Source organism: Rhopilema esculentum, chromosome 4 (assembly GCF_057945365.1).
Source record: "Rhopilema esculentum isolate cy_ngs chromosome 4, ASM5794536v1, whole genome shotgun sequence".
Classification (NCBI taxonomy): Eukaryota; Metazoa; Cnidaria; class Scyphozoa; order Rhizostomeae; family Rhizostomatidae; genus Rhopilema; species Rhopilema esculentum.
In genome coordinates this window covers 1,940,923-1,967,626 of record NC_142818.1, presented here as the reverse complement: position 1 = coordinate 1,967,626, position 26,704 = coordinate 1,940,923, and the positions used below count along the sequence as shown (strand labels likewise).

General features: G+C 35.2%; 1 protein-coding gene across 3 annotated transcripts in view; it reads right to left on the bottom strand.

Annotated features, from left to right (window-relative positions):
• LOC135690719 (kinesin-like protein KIF15) overlaps nt 1-26,704 on the bottom strand; it is a 41,137-nt gene that overhangs the window by 8,812 nt on the left and 5,621 nt on the right. For 2 of the 3 annotated variants that reach the window (XM_065208357.2, XM_065208359.2), the window contains exons 4-31: nt 21,903-21,930; nt 21,023-21,203; nt 17,079-17,155; nt 15,319-15,356; nt 14,810-14,910; nt 14,217-14,396; nt 13,398-13,733; nt 12,918-12,976; nt 12,340-12,403; nt 11,971-12,058; nt 11,831-11,863; nt 11,174-11,313; nt 10,865-10,927; nt 10,207-10,320; nt 9,808-9,901; nt 8,859-8,999; nt 7,908-8,158; nt 7,493-7,570; nt 6,756-7,106; nt 5,772-5,879; nt 5,279-5,384; nt 4,311-4,441; nt 3,959-4,036; nt 3,623-3,739; nt 3,175-3,243; nt 2,290-2,367; nt 1,943-2,173; nt 595-678 (exon numbers count right to left, since the gene is read on the bottom strand). In XM_065208357.2, the coding sequence (XP_065064429.2) occupies nt 595-678; nt 1,943-2,173; nt 2,290-2,367; nt 3,175-3,243; nt 3,623-3,739; nt 3,959-4,036; nt 4,311-4,441; nt 5,279-5,384; nt 5,772-5,879; nt 6,756-7,106; nt 7,493-7,570; nt 7,908-8,158; nt 8,859-8,999; nt 9,808-9,901; nt 10,207-10,320; nt 10,865-10,927; nt 11,174-11,313; nt 11,831-11,863; nt 11,971-12,058; nt 12,340-12,403; nt 12,918-12,976; nt 13,398-13,733; nt 14,217-14,396; nt 14,810-14,910; nt 15,319-15,356; nt 17,079-17,155; nt 21,023-21,203; nt 21,903-21,930 (3,419 nt within the window). Of the gene's footprint in view, nt 1-594; nt 679-1,942; nt 2,174-2,289; nt 2,368-3,174; nt 3,244-3,622; nt 3,740-3,958; nt 4,037-4,310; nt 4,442-5,278; nt 5,385-5,771; nt 5,880-6,755; nt 7,107-7,492; nt 7,571-7,907; nt 8,159-8,858; nt 9,000-9,807; nt 9,902-10,206; nt 10,321-10,864; nt 10,928-11,173; nt 11,314-11,830; nt 11,864-11,970; nt 12,059-12,339; nt 12,404-12,917; nt 12,977-13,397; nt 13,734-14,216; nt 14,397-14,809; nt 14,911-15,318; nt 15,357-17,078; nt 17,156-21,022; nt 21,204-21,902; nt 21,931-22,364; nt 26,682-26,704 lie in introns of those variants that run through there. The other variant, XM_065208358.2, reaches the window with a different exon arrangement.

The window sequence follows — 26,704 nt, the reverse complement described above, 5'->3', positions numbered from 1 at the left end:
TATAAGGATATTTACAATGAAAACAAAAATAGGCTTTATATGAAGTTATTAATCTTGAATACGACAACTTCCTATAAAACTCATAAAAGGAAAGCTTAGAAATATTAATAGTTTTATTTTGGAACGGTTACAAAGCATATGTTTGTATAAGCTGAATCGGGTCAGTAGCATCCATGTAACAACAAATCTGGAATTACTCATTTCAAATGAAAATCTATTCAAATGCTTCCTGGCTAAAAAAAATGGGAAAATGAGGCAGATATTAATATATATTTACATAATAGGTCCATAGTCGTTAACCTCTTATTTGAAACTGTCAACCTCTATTTGAAACTGTCAACCTCTATTTGAAACTGTTAACCTCTATTTGAAACTGTTTTCAACTAGGAAGGAATCCAGTCTTCTTTAGACGCCCTTTTCGACATGATTGCTCGTCAACTGAGTCCCTTTCTAGAATATCTTTTAATGCAAATCCATTTTTACATTCAATGGAATTCTAAGCTAATGAATCTATGGCTCATAACAGCAAAATTTCTAAAATATAATGCGAGGTTTCTACTCAATGTTGAATGCAAGTAAAAAGTATAAATTTACCTCAACATCTTTTTCCGACCTCTCTTTTTCTAACATATTTGATTCTTGTTTTAAGGCTTCATTTAATCTAGAGATTTTCTTTTTCTGCAAGAAAAGTAAAAGACATTGAGAAAAGCATTAATTCTACAAGAAATAGGCATGGCGCTGTACCTTGTCATTGCATAAAGGTATCTCTGCATAAACAATAAAAGGTACTACGAAGCGTACAAGATCAACTATTTTTGAAGATTAAATCAATCCAAAAGCATAAGAAGCTAGAATTCTTCACCAAACAAGAAATAAGCATTTGATAATATTGCGGTTCCTGCCTACGACCTGATTCAGATTATCAAATCCATTAGTCTAAGATAACCGTAACTTGAATCCTAGAGTAATCTTGTTAAACACCCACAGCTTATATGCAATTTCCTAACAGCGAGACGTGGGCATTCCAGTCTAAAAGTGTCTATGAGTAAACCAAATTATTTTCTGTTTAAAAACTAAAGATCAAGGAGGTGGGCGGGTACATGTCATGGCAACTAGGCCAAAATGTAATTATAACCTACTTCAGATAAAACCTCTGATAAATCATAATTTTGACCTAACACTCTTATAACTTGGCTAGTGTTTGCATTCATATGAAACACTAGAAATTATTGCAAACACGGGCGCGTAACCCACAATCGAGACCCAGAGCTGTAGCATTCAACAAGTTGGAACAATGAATGAGAAATTGGAAAAAGTAAGACATCCTGACCTCATCCTTAGAAAACTGTCGATTTAGGACAGTTTCTAAGATTCTGATCGATTGCCCAATGAAGGACACTATCCAGTTAGGATAAGATAGTTCTCTAAAGAATAGGGAACTGGTATGCTACATTAAACTATTCTGATTCAAAATTTTCAAGTCATCGTTATACATGCCCGTACATTTTTTGCATAGAGTGAAATACATAAATAATATTGCTTGCGTTGGGATTTCAATTGTTTACAAAATAAAGAAAACAAAAGTGGTGCATCCTGGTACGAGAATAGGCACTAAAAGTGAGCTGAAGGGTATGAAGTGGGAGTAGAGATGCCGGGAAATGGGGATGAGAACTCTTCAAAGTACTTTTCTTGGCTCATCACTATATATTAAATATTAACTAAGGCTGATATTACACAATCAATATTGATAACAATAAAAATTTCCCCTTCTTTATTTATTTAGTATAAACGTAGCTTGTTACTATCGACGTATTTTCAAAGTCTGGGAGACTTAAAGCAAATATAAAAAGACCCTGCTTCATGGGCTACAAGGAAACTTATTTCTTTGTACTCTGTGGATACAGCTAACAAAACCAAAGATTATTGGGAGATAAAACAACACCTTTTCGTCATATGCTGCGGTTAACTCGTTAAACATTCGTTTCGATTCGTCTAGCTGGCTCGACATTTGTTCTAGTTCGTTTTCTTTTGCCGATAACGAGCCTCGAAGGTCTTGCACGCATTTACGTAAGTTGCTAACAGCCTCGTTTTCAGATTCATTGACTCTACTTAGACGCACGACCTCCGCAATCTGCTCGTCACGCTCTTTACCAATCTTCGCCATTGTTGTTTCCTGAAATGCAAATCAGAAAGGTGAAATTTTCTTGCAACAGAAAGCATTTTAGATGGAGAATCAAAGAAACAAGGAAAGCTGCAATCTCGATTGGCTCTTTATAGTCATGTTCTTACCTGCAATTTACATTTACTGTTCAGTTGATCCAGTTGGTCCCTCAGTTCTTTAGATTCTTCAAGAGCTCGCATTACTTCCTAAACCAAGAAAAGACATTGTTAAAAGAAACGCTAAATTTGTCACGAAACTACGCCCTATAATTCAATCATAAGATTTCCATTTAAGTTTTCCACTGCAAACTCAGGTTGCAAATTAAGCTTGGCCCTTCCAACTTAACCATTCAAACGATGTCCCTAGCTTAAAAAACCAATTATTCAGGAATTATGTACTGTAAGTCTTCGAATAAGCCTCCGGGGGATTTTTTCGCAAAAAACTATTTTGGAGTGGGGGCATATTTGAGGGGGGCCAATTCGAAAGAGGGGGTTTATTGAGCATCAGCCAAAAATATTACCAGGGTAAATGTTCTCGTTGTATTTGAGGCTGCTTAAAATGCAGATAAACCCATTGTTGTCGAGACAATATCTCAGGGGTTTTTCGAGGTGGGGACTTTTCTCACAAAAATTACTTTAGGGTTTGGGGCTTATTTGAGGGGGAGGCTTATTCTAAGGTGAAAGCTTATTCGAAGACTTACGTTACCTTTATAGCAATTTTTTTTGATCAATTCAAAACTTTTCTGTTGGGCCCTAAGCAGCAAAATTTCCTATCTCACAATTATAACTTTATTAGCCCTTCCAAGGTGGGAATATCTTTGGCAAACTAAAAATACCATTGTATCCAAAGTTATATCCATACTCTTGGTATCTCTAATTGCTGTTGTTGACCTTACAGCTTTGAAAAATGCTGAGCCATACGATCGACATTGCATCAAATCGAAAAACATCTGAAATTGGCAATCAGAAACAAATTCTTTGTGGCAAGAAAAAATTTCAAAATTAGGATCGTACCGTTTGCTTATCTTCTTGTGTTAGTTTTAAGTTTGTCTCAATTTCAATTTCCAACTTTTCCAGTGCATTCTGTAAATAAATATTAGTTATCATAAACAACGTGGAACAGACGATCAGAAATTAAATAAGAGAAATAAAACATTTTTTTGCCTTCTCTTCATATTGTAGGTACATAGATGTATTTCTATATTTCTTACTTGTCGACCTTTTTAATAAATAAAAACTCCTGGCGTCCTTATTGCTTTTCATTAAAGCGCAAAACACGCGAGGGTGGATGATGAATCGCGCGAACTGGCTAAATCCCACCAAAGTTGTCGAGCAACTCTTCAATTGCCAAAGACACATCATATACTAAATCTTAAATGGATAAACTGCATCAACTTTAAAATGGAAAAAACCAAGCAAGAAATCGAAATTCTGATGACAAGGAAAAGAGGAAAGACTGTACCTTTAGCTTGCCATCTAGATTTTTAACTTTTTCTCTTTCAACAGAAACAATTATTTCCAGTTCTCTGTTCTTATGATTCGTAAACTGTAGCTCTTCTCTGCAGGTTTCCAAATCACTCTGTTTAAAAAATGCAATGTCCTTCATTAGAAACAGGGTGAAACTGCAGAAATTTACTTATAATGCATAGGAGACGTCAAAAGGTTCACGAAAAAGAAGCCATTGATAAAATGACGGTAGTCCCATGAAAATAGCTCCATCAAGTCAGAACTGGAATTTAGTTTTAAAATTCAAAGAAAAATCAGCTCCGCACAAATCAAATTCTAGAACGTAATTTACCTGTAATTGTTGGTTTAGTTGAGCAGTTTCATCGAGCTCATTTTGTAAGTTATAATAATTTGACTCTATTTTCACCAACTGCAAAACAAAACAAGTCCATTGATCAGACGAATCTTAATATGAGAACAAAAAATTCACTTTCCTCTGCAGGGGTAAAACTCAAACATGAGACATGAGGGATCATAAAAAATAAACCAAACTCATTTGTTTCTTATTACCATAATAATGAGGCATAATTCAAAACTTATATTTGATAGTAAAACTTGTGCCCAAAATAAGCTAATATCTTAAAATAATTTTCGTAACAAGGCCTATTTTAAGAAAATGTTTATAACTAGTTTGGCGTATTTACCTTGCTTTCCAGACCTGCATATCTCCTACCGCCTTCGATTGCGTCATTATTTCGTGCTCGTTTTAAAGAATCGACTTCTTTGTCGGCAGCCTGTATCAGAATCCTCAAATCTTCCACTTCGCTCTTCAGCACTAAATCAAATAACAGCAATTATTTATCAGATAGTTTTAATAACTAGCCTACAAAAAATTGTCGATGCTACCGAGTTCAAAGTAGAGGGAGGGTTATGAAGGAGATGAACGAGTTAGGAGTTAAATATGTCAACATATATTGCGACCAAAGATGCTTACTACAGAAGGTTTGAGTTGGCTACATTGTGAGAATGTGGCTTTTTGAGAATGACATTAAAACCAAGTTAGCGAATATTAACTCCTACCCCAAGGCCTTATAAACCCTTTGGCAACCCTTAACATTCCTTGGAAACAAGAGAAATCACAGATGTAAAAGGATCCTTGTAAGCTATGTAGATCCCAATGTTAATCGTTAATTCCCTGCTTTAACGGTGACCCATAAAGAAAGCAATAGGATATGTGCCCTTATCACTAGTATCAAGTCCTAATATCATCAAAGAGCGGCCTATTGCCCTTAAAACCATAATATCTCTGGGATTTAAAAGTGCGGAAAATTCACTTGAAAAACACTCATTTCGGCTTTATACAAACATGGGCTAATTCTCTTGAAGATGCAATTAAACAGCCTTGCACAAGCTACCTAAAGTACTTGCGCGTTAGTAAGGCTCTTTTTAGACAGGGAAGATGAGTCCAAACACGCCCGTGTATTATAATGTCTCATCTAAAGTACATATCAGGTGAACACCGTTTGGCATAACCATTCGGCTAAATGTTCCTCTTAATCAGACAATATGGAGAAGAAAGACGAACAAATGCTACAAGAATCGGTCTATTCGTGCCCTTGTTCACAATGAAGACTGGAAGATATTGCGAACGACGCATGAAGAAGACACTCACATTGTTTCTCATCCTGTTCTTCTTTAAACTGTCTCGATAAACCTGTGATTTGTGAATTGATTTCAAACTCTTTGGTATTCCATGAAGATCGTTCTTTTGATAACAGCTGTCAAGCAGAATTTGTTTCAGCTTAGGTCATTGGACAAGTTTAAACTAACTAGCAAGAAGAAACATTTGAAAAGCAACGTACTACTGGGCTTTGCAAAAACTACTGGGCCTTGCAAAATACTACTGGGCTCCCTCTTCTATCAATTGTAGTTTGAGGGAGCAACTAATGGCTGAAAATACACATACTTAATTAAGTCGTAATGCGTAAATAGGAACCTAGAAATGCAATTATACAACTCTAACATGTTCTGAAATTAGATAAAAAAATCATGGTATTTTTCAAGGAACGATTAATAAAAGTCTCAAGTAGACATCTACCTTGATTGAGGGGAGTACTAGTAACTAGTGTTGATGAAGCCATTTTTAAAAAAAACAATCAACGTACCTCGTTTAATTCGTTGACTTGATGCTGCAATTTAGCGTTTATTTGATTAACTTTGACAACTTTTGATTTCTCGTTCTTCAGGTTTTCGTGATGCTCATCAATAACTGCCTGAAATTACAAGAGGAAGAATTGCTCGTGGTGTTCCGAGTACTAGATAGTCGATCAATAATCAGCTGGGTTACAGCTTCTTTTATTGATTGCACAGTGATCTGACAAATTGCAAAATTTTAAAGGGGAAGTGAGATTCAGATCCCGTAGTAAGATTATACCCATTTGTGGTGTGTTTTATTGTAAGTTAACTTACAAATTCTGATGTTACCCTTCTCACAGGTGAATAACTAAGGTTTTTGACTTCAACATTCTTGAAAGATACACAGCTTTAACCTCTCTGTTTCCTAGAGAATCGCTTTGGTTTTTAGCTTGTGAAACTCTGACTGTTTTGCTATAGCTCATTTACCCACACAGTACCCCTTATACACATAGTAGGATTTAAGAACTACAGAGTTTAAAACTGAAGATTCCATGAAAAATTTTTTTTGGAAACATTAAATTTGGACAATACAAAACGAAGAAATGTTATTGAATATGAAAAATCAGTCAAATATGTTTGAGATTGTTGGAGATATGACAATTGAAAGAGCTTAAGTTAACTCAAGGGTTTTGTAGTATTCCTTGCTGATTCCACTGGAAAGCGAATGAGTCCTTTGGACTATTTCTCGGTCAACAATTAGTAATATTCGACTTACTTTATCATCTAAAGGATTATTTTATAATTTTCTTTCAGATCACATGATCAAAATTCCGTAATTCTAAAAATAGATCTCCATGACGTCATCACTTTTCAACTCTTCACGAATATTCCGTAGAGCACCATTTCCTTTTTATAAAACCAAACGCATTGATAACAGCAAGCAATCGCAACAATGGATGGCAAATATAAGTCTCTTACCAGTCAACCTTTCCAAGCTCACAAGTTATACTAACCTGCAACTGTTTCAACTCTTCCATCATAGCTTCTGTATAGATCTCCTCCGCATCTTTCGACTCAGAATGAAAATCAAAAAAAGGGTTTTCTTCATCCTCGTCTTCTATATCATTAAGGCTATCACGCCGAGGAAGTGTGCCATTTTGCTTCGTCCCTGACTGACACGTTGTAGATTTTGATGTGTCAATAATATTTGAATCAGTATTTTCGGTTGAATCGTTGTTAAATAATGTCTTTTTAGGCGTTCCATTCATGCTCGCATTCTTTAGGTCTTTGGTCCTCAAGGGCGTGGATTTGTGTGTACTGCCAAATCTAATCGGTGTTCCAAGTCTTTGGGGCGAGGTTAGAGTCTTAAACAAATGAAAAACAAAATCAAACCAAAGCAAAAAGAAATATACAATAGTTTATAATGCTGATATGAATACAACAAGCATTTTTTTTGTTAATTTCTAAATACATTTGACAAATAATAAAAACTATTTAGCAGTCAAAAAACATTAGTTAGCTTCTATATTTCGAATTACTTACATACAAATGTTTTAGAATGAATTCCGAACCTATTATCAGAAACTAAAAATGATTTTCTTTGTCCAACAATAGTAACTATAACAGCAACAACACCAACAAGAGCAACAGCAACAACAAAAACAACAGTTACAACAACACAACAATGTCAACAACAACAGCAACCTCCGCAACATACAAAGCAAGCCTGGTCTGGCATACAAAATTATACCTTAATCGTTTGCATATGGATGTCGTTCATCGTTGTTCTTTCAACGGCGGTCTTCAGCTGGAAGGATTCTAGTGCTCTCTAAATGAAGATAAAACGCAGGGTACTCAGGATCCTGTAACAATGATATGCTCTGGCTCTCAAAGTAATCGAAAGGAAAATCTCAAAGCTACTCAAGAGAATCATATGTCTTAACAACACAGAGACAGCTGATAGTAAAAATGATCAAAATTTAGAACTCTGTTTAAGAACATTTAGCAAGGCATAAATAATAATAACATAAAAAAATTGAATAAACAACTCTAATGTTTTTCCTTATTGCTTTTCGCCTTTATTTAAATTAAAAATACAGTATAAGAGCATCTTCGCAAATTCTTGCTAACAGATTTCAATCAATAATCTATTTTCAATTAAGTACCTCTAATTCTGAAATGGACTTTTTTGCAGCAACCAGATCTGACTGAAGCTCTAATTCTTTCCGCCTCGCCTTTTCCGATTGCTCAATGAGTTCTTCTCGCGCCTGTTGAATTTCCTGACGGCTTTGGGCCAAATCCTGCTGAGATGCTTCATACTTTGTTTGGAATTGTGTACAAGACGCCTTCAGTCGATCTACTTCTGCGTTTGAAGCTTCTAGACTTTGCAAAGAACTTGATAAACTTTTCTCGGAATCTGCAACGAAACATTTTCGGTAGTTTCAGCTCAATATAATCAATAAAAATGTTTCCTTAAAAAAGTAATTTCATTCAGCGTTGATGCACCCACTGTATATGTTAGGGAACCGTAAGGGATCAGCTCGGGACCCAGGTTTAGATTTGAGATGGATAGCAGATATGAATTATACTTTAAAGGAGTAGATTACCCAAAAGCCCTTAAACATACCAGCCATGGGGACTCTAAAGAGCTTACCCCTCCCCCCCCGCTGATACGCCCCCGCTGTATATGACACTGAAGGCTACGTAGCACTGACCCTTTAATTGATATATCTTTTCCTGCAATCAATCTTTAATTGATATTCCAGAAATAAATAGTTAAGATAGAGAAAGTGGCGATCGTTCAACCAATAATCCTCGGTTCTAGCCCCCCCCCCCCCTTCGCCTTTCTAGGGCTACCAAAAATCAATTTCTGCCGGTCAACTGTCATAAGCTCTTACATGGCATGGCTATTATTGTTGATGATGTGTTATGTCCATTGGTTTTTTAAGATGGGTTTCAAGTTTTAGCTCATTGACAGGAGAGAGGTTAACAACTTTCTAGCAGTCTTGAGCAGTGGCTTTAATCTATGATGTATGAAGAATTTTGATGACTTATTCAAAGGTAAAATGTGCGAGAAGTATTTCCCTGGCACCAATCGCACATGTTTCCAGGCTTACCATTTCCGTGCGATGAAGCCATGAGATCTCGAATTTGCCTTTCTAACTGCAGAGTATATCGATGGGCTTTCACCATCTCGTTGTTGTTGCTATCATTAAAAGCATTGTCGGCAGCCATCGTTTTTAGCTTTTTTAATTCAGCTGAAAATGAAGTGAATTGTATCAAATACCAATGGCAGAAAAGTTTTCTTCCTTCTCTTTTTAAAATCATATCAAAACAAAAAAATTTTTGGAGCGACCCGATCATCTTAATTCAAATAATAATTATTTTTACTAAAAGCAATCAGCATTCTTGAATAATTTGTGCTATAAAATATGCTTTAAAAAAAGTTAAAAAAATTTATGACATTTTTTCTCAAAACAACTGCGCTAACTTTGTATGTCATGTGAACTTCAGTCTTTTGACAATAACAATACCCCCACCTGCACCATAAAAATCTAAAAATGGCAACTGAATCTTTTTCAAAAAACTCTTCTTACAAAGAATTTCTATCACCACTAATGGGTTCTGGCGACCTCAAAAAGTTGAAACTGAATAAAATGTTTTGTTACTGTGCTCCGTTCAAACCAATATAGAAAAGGTGTCAACCCCAAGTAAAAAGTTGCTGAAAAACTTTAACCCCCTAGTTGCAACCATCCCCGCCCACAATTATTTGTTCTGTATATGTGATCTGAAAGAAATCTTGAAGGTGAATTAAAAGAAGTCTGCAAAAAGTTAAGGAGCTCTGCAGATTTATGGCCATTAGTTCCTTTCTTAATTTCTACAACCACCTAATCCATGTTAACCACAAATATAACATGCCGGATAAACACACGACAAATCAATCTCGCCCGTATAACTCAATGCAGCCCCCATTTATTGGCTTGGATGTAATTCTCCCCACCAATTCAATCCTAATTATTCGTAAACACTAGGTGGTTAAGGTAACAGTGCAACAAGAAACCTCACCTCGAAGCTCTAGGTTTTCTAACGCAAATCTTGTCACTTCAGGATGGTGTTCGATCTTATCCTGCAATATCTTGATTTCCTCTCTTAGTAATTTCTACAAAAAATCGCATTTTCACTCTTAATGTGCTTAAAGACTTAATGTGACTAGAATAAGCAACAGAAAGCAACAGCTTCGTCGTATAAACAAATGTGCAATGTAGTAAGGCGATTCAATCCTCCAGTCTTTATATGTCTCGCCAACTTTCACAAACATCTCGGCTCCCCTAAAATTCTTTCAACTCTTAATAACCCAAATAAATAGCCCAATATTTTTAACAAGAACCAGGCAAAATGTAAAATAGTTATTCAAATCCATTTATAAAAGCAATAAAAATGATTAAAAATCAAATCATGACAAACCATTTCCCGATCTTTAGTGTCCTCTTCTTCTCCCTCGGCACCCTTTTCTTTTTTTCTCATTCTTTCTAACTTGGCGATATAGCTTTCTCTCAATTTTACAATCATTTTGGTCGACTGCAATCAAGATACTAGGATTAACTTCAAGACAACTGTGATATAACTGTTAAGTTCTGAAACTAAATGAAACATGAAGGGGCTAGAAACAAGTTTCAAGAGTTTTTGCTGCTTCAAAAAATATATTTATTCATTTTTTATCATTCCTAGAGAAAATTTCAATGAATTCGTATAAAGGGTCATATTTCAAGTACCCACTTTAAAGAATAAATTGTACTATTTAAATTCACATAAACCTTTTATCTATAGAAATAAAATATAACTACCACAAGAAAAATAATACATCTTTTTATGCCGCATGCAGCACGAAAATACATACGTCATCTGGTCTCACTACATACGGCACTTACCATGCTACATTACAGTTCAGCAACATGAAGAAACACAAACATACACAAAGAAAGGGGGAGCGCTGTATAAAACCCGTATTGTTAAAAATTTCATGATTTATGTAAAAATTTAGTACACCTTTAAATTCAATCATTAGTGAATTGAATTATTTTATTTAGAAATACTGTGATTACATCTAAGCTTGAGAACTTACTTGAAGAAATTTATCTTTTCTACTGCACATTTCTTCAAGTTTCTGGACTTTATCTTGTAAAACCTGGTGATTAAAAAAACAACAAAATCAAAAAGTGAGAAAAAACTGTTGAGGCACTCGGTCTAAAATCTTATTGAATTTTTAATTTCTGTGAGTTGTTAAACATAAACCAGTAACAAAATGGATCTTTTTAAACATAGATTAGTTGGATATGCACAACAAAAAGTTCCTAAACATTGCTTCCAATACATGGCCGGAAACAGATTCCCTCACTCATAAATAGGGCCAGCAGAAGCACTTCAGACCAACCTGTTTTTCTTGTTCAGCCTTCTCCCTCTCCGAGACAGCATTCAGCATCAGTTCCTTCCACTGCTGTGCCTTTTCGTCTGAGCCAGTTTTCCTCTTCTCTGCATAAGGTTTCCCTTCTTGGGTTTCAGCCTCTTCTGAATCTTTGGTTTGAAAAAAACAAATACAATAAAAAATGACGTTTACTTTTATGAATATCATCACATAATCATGTTTAGGGTTCGAATTAACAACACATGCTTCTTGATCCAAAAGAGAACTCTTATTTCACACGAGCAGACCCTGTTCACTCATTCGATTAGTGGGGTACATCGCATAGGAAGTTTATTTGACCAACAACTTCTATTTTGACCTAATATTTCATAAAAGAGGGACCCGAATTCCGGATATGGTTTCTTAAAAAAAGTGTATGAGTCTTGGAAATTACTTCCATTTTTTTAATTAATATTTCAATATCGATTCAAGTCATCATTTTTTACAAATTCTTTAAAACATAACAAATTGAATTATTTCTGCTTTAAATTCACAAAAGATGCAGAATCACGGCAAATATATTCACACGTGAAATTCAATAAAAATCTTTTATATCCTTCCAAAACTATGAGTAAAGAAACTTTTGGAAATTGAAAAGACAAAGAGAAATATTTATCTAATATCTACCTTCTTTTAGGCCGCCTTCTGGTACAACGCCAGCTGAAAAATGAAAAATGGTTATGAAAAACAAAATGAACTTGATTGTGAAATAGTTTCGATCTTTGGCTTTTAATAACAAAAGGTAAAAAGTAAAATGAAGCAAATACCTTTTAGTTGAGAAATAATATCTTTCAACTTTTTTATCTCCATTTGTAATTCAGTGACATTTCCTGTTATATCTTCATTGATGATAGCCTAATAGAAGGATAACATATAAGCTGTAAATACTTGTTCTCAAGAACATTGAACTTTCTATATATACTTTGAAAAGAACAGTTTTCGGTATATGTTCAATCTACCATGGTTGATAATTATATTGGAACATTGAAACAAATTGAAAATTAATGAGAAAAGGCAGAGAGATAATAAATCAAATAAAATGTATAAAAAAGATAGGAGATGACGATTATCCTATGATATGATTTACAAAAGGTTGAATCTGTGGGATTTAAAATGACCATATAACTTAAAAATACCTTGTTCTTTATCATCTTGGCTCTTCTTGCAAAATTTAAAGTCGATAAAGTTTCTCCAAAACACCTTTTGTGCGAAGGAATGATAAAAGATTAAAATGCAAAGGAAATCGAAAACAAGTTTTTCCAGACTGAATTATAAAAGAACAAGGGAGAGGACTTCTTAATATTAAACATGCTTCGGAAAAACTTATCTTTTAAACCATAAACGGAAAAAGAAAATAAAAGTTCATTACATTTGGATTTATATCATGATGACAAAATGGTTGAAAAGAAAAGCACAAGCAAATCCAGTGGCAAGTCAGGATCAATAGCATTTTGCGTGGTATGGCAAAAAAATCAACCCGTTGTATAAAAGTAGGGAAAACCCCATGAAAATAAAAGTCCATAGCAATTTTTACAAAAGAAACATTCAGCCCTAGTTTACATATCAAAAGTTTATATATTAACAGAAGTCTGTATAAACCAGAATGTTTAACCACTACAGATCATAGCTGAAACTAAAGCAAAAAGAGCAAAGTATAAACAGGAGTGATAAAGCAAGATCTGTGAGAAGCTGCTTGAAAAATGTTTAAACGTACTTTGCAGACGGATGAATATTTGCAATAATGTAAGTTTTCGCATTGCCGCCAAGTGAATCCTGAAGAATGAACAAGATACAATTTTGAACAATGTCAAGAACAAAAATAGCTAATATCAAGAGCTAAAATTTGATCAAGTCAAATATTACAAAATGAAGTCGAAAATTTCAATCTAAGCTTATGAAATCTTTAATTAGCATCTGATGTTGCAAAAAGATACAAAATTTAAATCAAGACATTCATGTTTCCGCTATTTTTCCGTTTTGTTCGATACAAACTCTACATCGTTCACTAAAGCAACATCGAAGTACAGAAATCACCAATATATTGGCTGGCTGAAAATTGGCCACGTGGCTGAAAATGTAGAAGAAAACAACCTCTACGAGCCTTCTAGATCTTAAAACGCAAACATCGTATATGCATTGATCGAAAAGTACAAGGAACATGGAAGTCTACAGCACATATTAAAGACAAACTCACCCTGAGAATGAAAGTCAGTTTGGAATCTCGATAATGCACGTGTCTAGTTTTCCCATGTGCTATGTCCACAAGGGCCATTATGACATTACCAAGAGCAGATAACGATCGGTTGATGTTGCCTGCTTCTTTTAATCGCACACCCTCCGTACGAGTATCTTTTTGTCTTTCCGATCCAGCAAGGTCGACCAAATGAAGCCGTGAGACCTTGATATTTGCAATGCCTCCCTTTTTCTCCTTCGATTGTATTGAGACAGTGAAGACAGCATGGCTTCGACTGCTCTCCCTGTTCATCGATGTCGACGCCACTCGTCGGTTCATCCATCCTGATGTCAGTACCTACACAAAAATTCGTGAATCAATTAAATTCTCTGAAAAATATACTCGTTTCAAGAACACAAGATGAAAAACGTGACCCTATAGAATATATTTCTACAAAGGTGATGCCTGTAAGGAACATCTATAGAAAGTCGATATTGGATAAACATAAGGTGCCATAGAATGCTTGGTGGACATGAAAACAGTCTTAACGCAAAGGCAAGCATTTGTTTGGTATCTGAAAACCCCGTTCACTTTTTTCGAATTTAAAAGTTTATTCAAGAGTGCTTAAAAAAAGAAAAATTACTAAACTATACTCAAAATTACAATCACCACAGTTTATTAAATTGGCACGGACAGCATTGATAAATAAGTTAAGAACGTAAAAAAAGCTACCAAATAAGTACAAAGGTTAAGAATTTTGTGCACAATACAGTGATCAATTCTAACAATTCAAATATTCCAGATTTCATAAATAAATATCAAAGAGATTTAAATACTCACTTTATATGCATCTTTTGCTGAGATAATATCTCTTTCTTGCAGTCCTTCAACAAAAACGCCCTTTTTGATGTCTTCTCTTAGGTGCAAGCCAACAGAGGCTGGATCCAAAAGGTCGAATATTTGTTCATTGTAGATCTCCAGAAAAGAACACTTACAGATGAATTCTTTGCGATCTCCGTGCTAAAAACATAAGCAAAAGCTATAGATGACTGTTTTTTCTTCAAATTTTCTTCTATCTAAAACACGACCTGTACGAGATGCATCGTGTAAGACTGGGCGTGGACTGTTCTCCATTTCAGATTCCAAGGAGACTAGCTCCACTAAACATTGCTATAAATAAGAAGTACAAATTTTATTTAGATATAAAGCTAGTCTGAAGTTAAACAAAATTACCTATTCTTCTCACTAACTCTTAAACAAGATAGAAACTAAACTGAATTGAACTAAAAATGAATTAAACGATATAACAATACTTAATGTGATGTATTTAGAAACAGCCTAGAATTTCTGCATTTTTATTCATTTACTCTTCGCTTCCTGACTCTTAGCTTTATGAACAAAAAGAATCGGTAGAGCAAAAGATCCACACACACCTTTTCTTGTTCCCGATTTATAAGACTGAACATATACTCGAATCCTCTAGGAATTACACCACGCAGCTCGTGTGAAAAATTGTCTGAATCATCGGGAGGTCCTTTAAGGAAGGTTACATAAAAATGAAATAATGGAAGACAAGGTGATGATCGATGGTTGATAATGAAGGATTGTAAGACTGTAGTCCGGAACGGACAACAATGACGGAATTGTGTTTAAAAAGTTCAACTCTTGCATGAACTGTGAAAGTAGTCTATCGTGTTAACGGTTTCAGCCTGTTTAGAGTAGTTTCATAGAGTATAAAAATGCGAAACAGCAGACAATGGTTGCAGGCACAATTGACAATGAGGTTAATGCAAAATTCGTAAGGGCAAATCTTGAAACGAAATTTCTATTTACATCTAACAATTTAAATAGGCCTATACTTAATATTGGTTTCTAAACAGCGTTAAAAGGTAATGAATATCAGGATTAATTAGAGATTCAAAAAAATGTACCAAAGACCAACCTAGCATTGTAAATGTTTTACCAGAGCCAGTTTGCCCGCTAAAAGGATGAAAAGAGACAGAAATTTCAGTCTTTGATTATAAAGAAAGGTATATGGGGGTGCTTCAGACACCATAGCAAAAACAGAATTACGGTAACATCAATGTATTTTTTTTCTTCGAACTTCAAAACAGTGTAGAGATTCTGATAGTGCATTTTCATTCAGTAGCAAAGCGGCTAGAGCAAAGTTTTCGAGAAAGGAAGCCTGTTTCATTGACTAGATTGGGAAATCACTGGAGCTTACAGAGTTGAAAATTCCTGAAGCATTAAAAACAGCCAATGCGGGCAAGGGACTTTATTGAGTGTCGAGAATAACAAACTGATGAGCTTTAAAGATTTAATCCAGGCTTTTCAGGCCGATTCAAGAATTTTGTCCATAATCCAGTCCTGGGAAGAACATAGATTCGTGACGCAATAATTGGTGACCATGATATACCAGTGACAAAACTTCACATATCTAGACCAAGAAGAAACATAGCTGATTTCAAGGCCTAAGAAATTTGTAAAGTTATGTAAGTCAAAACAAATCCTGCAGACAAACGATGACCCCTTAATAATCATGTTTTTAGCCTCCTAGAACTGAGATGAAAATAAGTAATATAGAACAAAGAACTTTAAACAACTAAACCTTCGCATTTTAAAAAAGGCAATGCTGACATATCATATACAAACACATCTTTTGTTTATTATTTACCTAAAAACTACAAATCCTTGAATTGTGTGTTTTTTCCGGCAGAAAACAAATCTGGTTTGGGTGTTATGATCTCGCATAGGCTGTTTTTGATTCTATTTTAAACGCCATTATCCCGCGTTAATGGATATTTAAAAAATCAAAGCCGCTGAGATTACGGTCAATGATTTTCATAAACAATTTTCCTCAGAGCCATTCATTCACACAGACTAATCCAATGTTTAGAGTTTCATTCACGGTTTATACGAAACAAATGCTAATAAAACTGTTCAATATGGGACTAAGATACGCCAGGTCAGTAAGAATATGGGTATTACGAATTCGGCGAGTGTTTCGCTGGCATGTGGAATGAAACATTTAAGCAGTCTCTAACTGGTAATAAGACGACAACAAAGGATGCCGCAGCAACATAGGCTGCCTAATTTCATACATTAATCCCCCGGGACACCTCAATACAATCTCTCGGCAGTTAAACTGGCAGTGAAAAAGACTAGCCGAGTCATTCGGGAATCAGGTGATCAGTTAGGGGTACGGAAAGATAAACTTGGAAACGGTCTTGAAATCTCACAAATCTCATACGGTGTTTTCCAACGTTTGAATAAATGAGTAGACATGCCGCGAAGTCTACTGTTACTATGAATCCTTAAATTGTTACTATAATTATGAATTGGAATAGAATAACACTCCTCATTCCTACATAATTACCTCATTTGTAGCGAAGTGGAAATTCACCAAGGCCATACCTCGTTGATATTTCTTTTGGACTACACCCCTTCACAATTATAAGGACACGCTTAAATACAGGGAAGAACTTTTGTAGGAAACAAATTTATATTGGAGATATTACAAAACTTACCAAAAAATCTTTATTCCCAATTATATAAACATTATACGGGTGAAGAATTATCAATAGGAGGAGTAACTTGATTACAGAATTGCATTCATAGAGAGTAAAGAGCAAGATTAGCAAAGTGTTGGGTATGAGATAACAGACAGCAGCTGCCCAAATATAATGTGATAAGACGACTTACTATGCAAAAATGGTGCCATTGTAACCATAAACACAACCTTCGATTATCTTCTTTCCAACGGTAGAAAAAACCTCTTCCTGCAAACGAAACAAACGGTGCTGTTAGGCTACAAAATTCGATAAATTCAACATAATAGAAATAATATTTAGCAGGTGGAATGAAATTATTGCAAATGTAGGGAAATATGGGTATATGAATAACACGACTGCAAGATCAACTTTCTTCTTGAAGTTTCTTGAGATTTTCTTTTGTTTACAAAGCTGTGTCGTCGTACGACCACCCAATGAATTGCTAACTTTGGACTAATACTGAGCCACACAAGACAGTTACGTGGCTTCATGGGTTTACTAATGAGATCAGGAAACTCGCAAAAGTTTGAAAACTGAAACACCTTAGCACTAAACATAACAGTTTGTCAATTACTTAATAGTAAATAAAAAAAATAGAATTATAACAAGAATTGGGGACCTTTCAGAAAAATACATAAAACTGCAAAGTCGTAGGAGTTTCAAACAACATAATTCAATCAAGATGTAGTACATGAATTTTATGAGATCGTAAATTTCAGCGAAGAAATGAGATTCTTAAAAAGCTAAATAGCCAAAGAGGGTACTAAAGCCTTCATCCCGTCAAAATAATAAACCCACGCTTAGAGCCATCCTGGTCACCAGCTCATTCGTTCTGGCAACAAATGGATTTCTATGGTTAAACAAATGGATTTCTATGGTTTAACATGGCTATTACTCTGGGTACCTGACAGAAGAGAGAGGGGGAATAAAGGAGAAGTGTCTTGTTACAAAAAGCAAGGGTTTGGTATGCTGGAATCTTTGGTTCAAGCTTTTTAAGAGTAAAAATGGCCCCTAATAGACCTGTTCCTGGATATGCCACCTGACCAAGGTAACAACAGTTAGTTTTTCGATATTTCCCATGAGAACGTTCCTTAACCAATCGCTTTATCTCTTGAGGCTTTCAAAAATACTCTCAATTCCCAAATTGATCTTTTCGGTTCTTGTGAGACATACTTAAATTTCAGCATCTGCTTTGGGAAGACCTTATCCTTGAGAACTAAATCTCGCGCTGGCTTTGTAAAATGGCATGACCCGAGACAAGATCAGATACGATCGAGCTTTAAATTCCAAAGAGAAAATGCAATATAGATCTGATAAGAAAGAACAATATATGATATTCATTTTATCATTATCCGCCATGAAAGTCGCAAGTTGCTTTCTTCGGAAAACAGCAAAACAGCTTTCGACACGGGGTCAGACAGCAATTGCATCTGCTTGGCTGAACTTGCAAAATATCGTAAATTTTACCTATGAAATTGGTCCTTCGTAAATTTAACCTATGAAATTGGTCCTTCGTAAATTTAACCTATGAAATTGGTCCTTCGTAAATTTAACCTATGAAATTGGTCCTTCGTAAATTTAACCTATGAAATTGGTCCTTCGTAAATTTAACCTATGAAATTGGTCCTTCGTAAATTTAACCTATGAAATTGGTCCTTCGTAAATTTAACCTATGAAATTGGTCCTTCGTAAATTTAACCTATGAAATTGGTCCTTCGTAAATTTAACCTATGAAACTGGTCCTTCAAAGTTTTAAGCAAAGGAAGGTTGTTTGTGCAACAGTGGGAATCTGTGCAGACCGAAGAAGATAATTAGCCAAATTTTAAAAGCTCCTAGGGCGCTATTTTGAACCCATAGAGATGTTTGAGCCCGGGAATACATCGATAAAATTGCTGATGAGTGTGTTAATCGCTTGCTATAACAAGGAGTAAACCCTGCCTGCCCCCGCCATTGTCATCATAAACACGATAAAATCCCTTGTTTCATGGCAACTGTCAACTGCGGTCGCACGTCCTAAAATACGTGCGGTTTGCACTTCGTTATGAATGAGGTCGTGAGTGTTAGAATCTAAAGTATTTGACCCCTTCACAGCAACGAAAGTGATAACAAATTGGCTGACAATTCCAGTTCTCTTATTGTAAAATAACGTTCTCCTCTCAAGGCTCTTATTCTTAAAGATTGATCTCTTTGGCCTGTTGATGAAGAAAATCTCCGAAAAACTTATTTACCTATTAAATTAAATGATTATTTCCGAAAAAATCAAAATACTTTGTGGCAGATTATGTTTGCAACAGCTTTGTGAACCTATGAGAATGAAAGCAAATCGTGCACCAGCAGTTCTTTGAAGAATTAGTTGTATTTTTAGATTTAGAAAAATTATTTCAAAATTTTGCTTATATGTTTGTTGAAGAAATTGAAAGAGTCTCGTGCACGATAGAAAGACCCAAGGCACTTGGCTTTTAGAACCCCTAGCAAATCCGAATGTTTTCCAATCCAAAAATTAAACATTCCTGCAAAAAGCCAGGTCAAGCAAAAACGTGCAAAGATGCAAAATAACAGGCTTAAATCTGTAAATTGTTTTTCAGTCATTGAAGAGGCGAGTGTCTGAGAAGTGCCCACACAAACTGTGTCAATATTAATACAACATAACAAAGCAGTCCTTTGCATCCAGTGATTAAATGTGATCAATCGGTTGCAGGCATATAAGGCTATTGAATAGGACAAAGGAAATCTTTGACAAGAACAGGCTTAAAACGATTTTCTCCTAGCACATGATGTAATCTAAAAATTCGAGAAAGAATGCAGTTATGCTCAGCTTGGATTAAGGACATAACGTCAAATTCGTCAAGCATCCGCTTTGGCAGAGACTATAACAGTTTCAGCTTGTAACTGAAAAGCAGTGTTTGGCTGTTTGCCTACGGGTTTTAAGCTCTTAAAATAGCAAATAAGGTAATTGGACGAGAGCTCTTTCTAAACATTACATTTGAAAAGATAAACAAGCTAAACATTATTAAAAAATACTTTTAAAATATTAATATTTTCCTTTATAGATAAAATAAACAAACTTTATCTTTGAATTACAGTTGTCTAACAAAGTTAATGAAAAATTAACTTGAATGTTATCCTTACATTTCATATTTCACTCACGGTAGTTAGATTCTCAAAGCTCCAATCATTTCTTTAAAATAACACTTTCAGGAATAATTCAAGTTACTGTTCAGTAGGCTTGGATTAATTTTAAAACCCATCTAGGGCTAGATGTATAGCACTTAAGTAAAATTCAGTATTGACTTATTTACTATCCATAGCCCCTTTCAAAACTTCTTAAACCCACAACACTACTTGAATTTAAACTACAGTTAATTGTTTATAAATTAGCAAAATTATTTTTTCAGCTTTTTTCAAGTAACAATAATAACAAATATAATTTAGTTTGCTAACAAAATAGTCCTTTTTCATATTCCACATGAAAACTTGTACATCATATGCAACAATTTATGCTAAATATAATTCCTTTTCAGACACCTTTTTCTCTAAAGAAATAATTCCCTTATTGTTCTTTTTTTTATCTGTCACAATTTCAATCAGAAATAGTAGCAAAAACTTTGTGTCGAGGTCCTTGAATTCAATTCAAAAACATTTTCACAAAAGAATGATCTTATAGAAAAAAACTAGACAGTCATTGGATCATAAAACAAGTGATAGGATTTCCTAAAGGAATCTTTGCTCAGCAAATAGCAACCTGCTTATGTCAATATCAGAAGTACTGTTTATGACATTTTGTAGTCATATGAGATCATTCAATATTCAAGCGCAAAGGGGTCTACATCTGCAACCCATAGAATCCATTCTTTGGTTATGAGTGATAGAAAAATGCTAGTTGTGTGCAGAGCAATCACTAGCTATTGTGCTCAAGGGCTGACAAAGATCCTTCATTTGTCAACAACTTAACAATTTTCCAACAAAGCACCCATTGGTGGCAAAAACCCCTTTTTTAATCTGCATTTTCCAAGGGGGAGCCACATCCCTCCCACTTCACAAAGCCCTACTTAAGTATCTTGAAATATGGCAAATGAATAAAATGCAATGGCTTACTTGGGTTGTATTCATGTCTGCGACATGATCATAGCTGAACTGCTTTGGCTCTGGCTTGGAAAATAGCACCAGTGACTTAGACGATGTGACTTCCAGACAAAGACTATGGTCCACATCTTGCTCAAGAGTTTTTGCAGGTGGTCTCACCCTTACAAATACTTTGATGCTATCACCTTCCATGCTAAAATGGCAATAAACTTGACTAGAGCAGGAAGAGCAAGTTAAAACATGTTTTCATATCTAGAGTCACAACAGAGCTCTGAAAATTTGATACCTTTTTTGGGCAACAAAGCATATCCTTTTTAATAATCCACAAATCCATTTTCATCACCTAAGAATTTTTGGTGTTAGATGTAAGTTCAAAGGGCAGCACATCTCCCCACAAATTTTTCAGGAATGCCAACCTCCTGAAGCCTAGCTTAAACCTTTGAAAAAGTCATGAAACTGCCATTACACAAAACCTTATAAACTATAGGAATATAAAAAATCTGGTACTGGTGAGGTTTCTGTTGGTCGATCTCCACTTTACTGCTCATATATGAAAGACATATGCTTCATTCTAATCTTGCAAGCTTTTTACTATGCTGTTAAGACAGGTTAAAACCAAAAAAACTACATTCGTTCCCTTACTCAGATTACTTCCAATCCCATATCAAAACAATCTAATTATTTTTCAAAAGGAAGGGAAAAAGGTTATATATTGGAATTAAACCAACTGCAGTTATCAAATTGTATTTTACATTTCACCGTTGAAATGATTACATGAAATAGCATAGTTTGTTACAACAAATCCTGTCAGAATTTAGGTACTGGGTTCTTTAGCATGTGAAAAGTGGATTACACTGTTATCATATAAGAAAATTTTGTGGAAAGAGCTTACCTCTCATAACCGCCATTGTTTACATTTTCTAGAAAAAAGTAAAGCAAAGTCTTGATTATCGACAAATTTTGAACTGAAAATTAGTCGACAGACGAGCATAACTTTAAGACGAGGTTACAAAAATATTACATTAGACAACAATTACTTTTGCTTTCGTGAAGCGCTTGCCCTTTTTGGCGGCTGATAAGTTGGAGGTATCATATAACTTTCGTTGAAGACCTACGATAAGCTGCGGTCACGTTAGAAATTCATCAAAATTTTGGAAAACATAAATTCACCCAAGTTCATGACGGTTGAAAATTTTTTCATTCTCTTCTCTGATAAATTACAACTTCAATAACAAGCACATGGGAGAGTGGCCTTAAAATAATTTATTCGTTGCCTTCCAGGTTAGAGAGTCGTGTTGATTCAGCATCTCGGCTTGCCGCCATCTACCGTTAACGGTTATTGCGAAACATTTACCTGGTGCTGCCATGCTGACAGGGTTCCGGTTTCTCCAGCAAGCTACAAAGGCCTAAACAATTTGCACGCAACTTCTTCGCCTGTGCCGCCAAAACATTTACGAAATGAACAGTGAAACTTGACTCCGTAACAAACTCGCTGACCTTTCTCCTCAATTGACAACTAATTCGCATAACAAAGATAAGACTTGGACGTTTGCTGAACAAACAAGCTTCTTTGCACTCAAATTTCAAACAGTTTGGACAAGCCGCGCCAAGTTGAATTAAGATAAGCTTTTCTCCTGCGCAGTTCCATGTTCAACAAATATTAATCGAAGAGCAAATAAACAGATATTTTGGTGTTGAAAAAGTGCGTTCAGTTTGGAAAATTACTTAATTAGAAACCATCAAATATTAATGCTTAGCAAATTAATGTGTAAATTTTTCGTGTTTAAGGCAGCAGTGGATAAGGAAATTATGCGGGAAAGAACCAATTCTAGCGCATGCGCAAAATAAAAATTGTGTGATGAAAAGAGCAACCTGTTAAAACAGTAAATATTTTGAGAGTAAATTTACTTCAATTAAGCTTGCTGATTAATTCTAGATTTCATGTAGATGATGAATTGCGGAATTATAATGAGCATCTACTGACAATTGACATGAATTCAGGGGAAACATCGCATCCTTTTTACGAATAAAGATTTCTAGTTTAATCTAAGAGGGGCAAGAGACAGGTTTTAGAGGACTCTCATGAAAAGCACCCTCAAGTGACTGAGGCCTTCCTCTGTAAATATTTGTATTATTACTTTATTATTATTATTATTATTTAGCAAGCGAAACTTCCATTTTTAAGACGCCTGATGTAAAATCAGAGATATGATACTAGTCAATAAAACTGATTTTAGATAAAATAAAGATCTTATCGATAAAATATTTATTGATATGCAACAAAAAGTAAAATCTATTGAAGGCTACTGGAGAAAGCCGAGGGGCGATTCACTCTTGCAAATAGCGTACAAGATTTTGCCTAAAACAAAAGAATTTCTGGGGATTTTCTGATAAAACAATACGATTTTCACAAAGGTGTACGAGATTTTCTTAGAGTGATTTGCCCCTCGGAGAAAGCCCTCTCGAATTCCTGTTCAAACACAATTTTCTCGTGGCAACGTGGATGAGGATAACAACTAGGACTAACACAACAGGTCAACAACATGTTAAATTGACAAAGAAAATGACAAATCTTATTGAAACTGGAAGGACACAGTGTAGATAAACATTGTAAGATGGTGTTAAAATCATTCACAATAACACCAGGCTGCCAATGAGAACATGCGTACTAAAAGCCAAGTACAAGATAAAGGCTTTTGTCAACAAGCTTATTTTGCACGCAAGCATGATAGAAAATATATCGCGTGGCCTTGCTTTTCTTGGCACTTTGAGCCCACACGGAAGTTTTAACTCCTTTTTGCCCATAATCAGTGCAAAATTAAACGTGCAACATTTCTCAAAATATAATTAGTTCAGAAAAGAAGAAAGAAAAAGATAACTTGAAAGTGATGCGTTTAATACATGTATTTATGCATTAAGATAAATATGATGCAATTGGTTTAGGAATGTATGTAGGTAAACTGAAAATTGTACAGGTATTGATCTGTGTGGTCGTGCGTCTGTCAAGATCGAGACCTCTTGAAATAAAAGCTTATCAGGCTTAATGAATTTAAATTTAAACATAAGAAAAGACTTGCCTTTTTGAGAGTCAACCATACTTGATTATTAACAAGCAATTATAATCCTACACAGATAAATACAGACTTGGAGCATGACGCAGTCCTCACGTACTATTATCAATCCATGCAAGAATGCACAGTTATTTCATCAGAAAACAAAGCAAAAATAATCCAAAGCAAAATAAATTAACAAGCACACAATTAGGCCATTGTGGTCCAATCTCCCCGGGATAGGATAAGAGAATAACATTACCAATGGGCCTAAAAAGCACAAAAAGCTGTTTCGATTCAGTAATCCCCATACAGCTTGGGACGTAAAAAAACAAAAGGAAGAAATATTGAAAAATCTTATTTTGCAGAATACAAGAGAAGTTGAAGGAAAAACTATGCCAAAAATTTTGCTTTTTGATTTCAATTTTGTTTTACATTTTTCTATAGTCAATGCGAAAGATATTCTCAAAGGTGCCTATACGCATTTTTCAATAAAGTACCTTAGCTACAAAAGGCTGCTTCAAGGCTCTCCATTCACACTTATGGCTAATGACGAAATGCTGAAGTTGAGCTTTTGGCCTAGATCTTTGTCTAAATAATACAGCCAGCCTGCATGACGAACGGCACCTAATCTATAAAATAACCTTCCTGATTTTATGTTGCTATTATAAACGCATCTGGCTATAAAACCGTGCCTCCCTTTCATCCTCCCTCTTTTTCACCCATTCCTATAAGCAGCCTCTTAATTACAACAAATGACTCCCCTGATAAAGTTTATCTCTTATAAAAACGTTCCCTTTCCACCAACGATGACGAAACGTACGTCACTACAATATCACTTCTTTCTGAATATAAACCAACCGCGCAAATATAAGACAATTTCTATGCGATTGTTTGTTGCAATACACTATGCCATTTTCCAATGAATAATGCCGCATGATGCTTTTTGCAATTGAGAGGCATAGAATATTTTTTCAAGACCAATTTGATAACATCATTTCTGCTTTCTTTTTGCTGATACTGCCACGTGGCCAAAACAATTATGAAGAAACGCTTGACTTATTTGGTTTAACAACTAAAACGAAACTGATTATCGCTAGTCCTCTGTCAGTCCTTCTATTACAGAATTCTTTCCAATTAACGGACACACTAAAAGGCGGACACCTCTGATTAGCGGACAAATTTTTTCCCCGATCGTTTTCTGGTCAAAGTCTCATAAAAAACTTTCTAAAAAGCGGACACTTAATTAGCGGACGCTCTAACTAACAAGCAATATTGTTTGCTCAAGATAGTCAATTTGCTTATTTTTCTTTCCAATTAGCGGACAGTTCAAAAAAAATTTAGGAGCAAGCGAACAAAAAATGAGACAATTGAATATTTACTTCAAACACTTTGACAATTGACAAACTTTTTTATCCATGAAAGTGTTGTGTTACGCTCCATTTGGTTATTTTTTTAGTGTCTAAGTTCAACCCGATAGCCACTAATTACCCAGACTACACCCACAGGTGGCGCCAGAAATTTTCCGACAGAGGGGTTAGAGCTTCCGACAGGGGGGCTAAAATGCTTTGTTTTCGTACGTTACTTTGTCAAATTTGCTCCCACAAAAACCTAAAATTTTCTCCGATGGGGGGGGGCTAGGTGCTTTCGACGGAAGGGCTGCAGCCCCCTAGCCCTCCCCTGGCGCCACCACTGATTACACCTTTTAAATACAAAACTAGGGTCTATTTTCAACTTTGGGACTTATATTGCAAAACTTTCCAAAAGGCAGACACTTCCAATTAGCGGATACCCTGCTCTGGCTCCGACGGTGTCCGCTGATTGGAGAGAATACTGTATTACTAAAATCATTTTCAAGAAACCCGCGATTCGCCAAATGAATAAAATTTAACATGAAAAGAGAAATTGTGTGTAAATGGAACATGAACTTTATTTGTGCGAGGCAAACAAAAGCTGAGTGTAAGAGGATTCAGAAACATTAATTTTCGAAGGACAGGAACATGCGAGTTCATAATGAGTTGACTTGTTCTACAGATATTTGAGCCCATGGTGACAAAATCTATACAGGTTAATTTGTTTTGTGAAAGAGATACCCGCTCTTTTACTAACCCACTCTTTTACTGTGGCTTTGGCCCCTAGGGTAGGAAGCTGCGCACCAATCGTGCAACGGAAAATATCTCGAGGTAATTCTTGTTGTGTTTGAAAGGAATGTAAGGATATTGAGTGACACTTTTCAAGTTCATAATTCATTGTGCTTTTATCTGTCTGATCAAACGTAAAAAATCTACCAAACAAAGAAATAAGATAAACAGGTTGATTAAACAAGTTTTCAAAGTTGCATCATATCTACACAATACCTCCTTTACATGTTATAACTTAGTTTCTTGATACTATTGTGCTCTGTACCAAAGAGATCATTTGATAAGATACAAGGCCTTGCTCCCAACCTCTTATCTTGCAGTCAAAATTCAGTGTATAGTTTTAGGAACTTTTTTACATGCAATTTAATGCGTTTTTAAACAACAAAGCCTCTTTTAAATATAATTATATATTCAGGAAATTTTTCTATTTAGGAGACTTTTATTGCAACATGAAAGCGAGACAGCACCCCCCCCCCCCAACCCTTCTCAGGATATTTTATTTT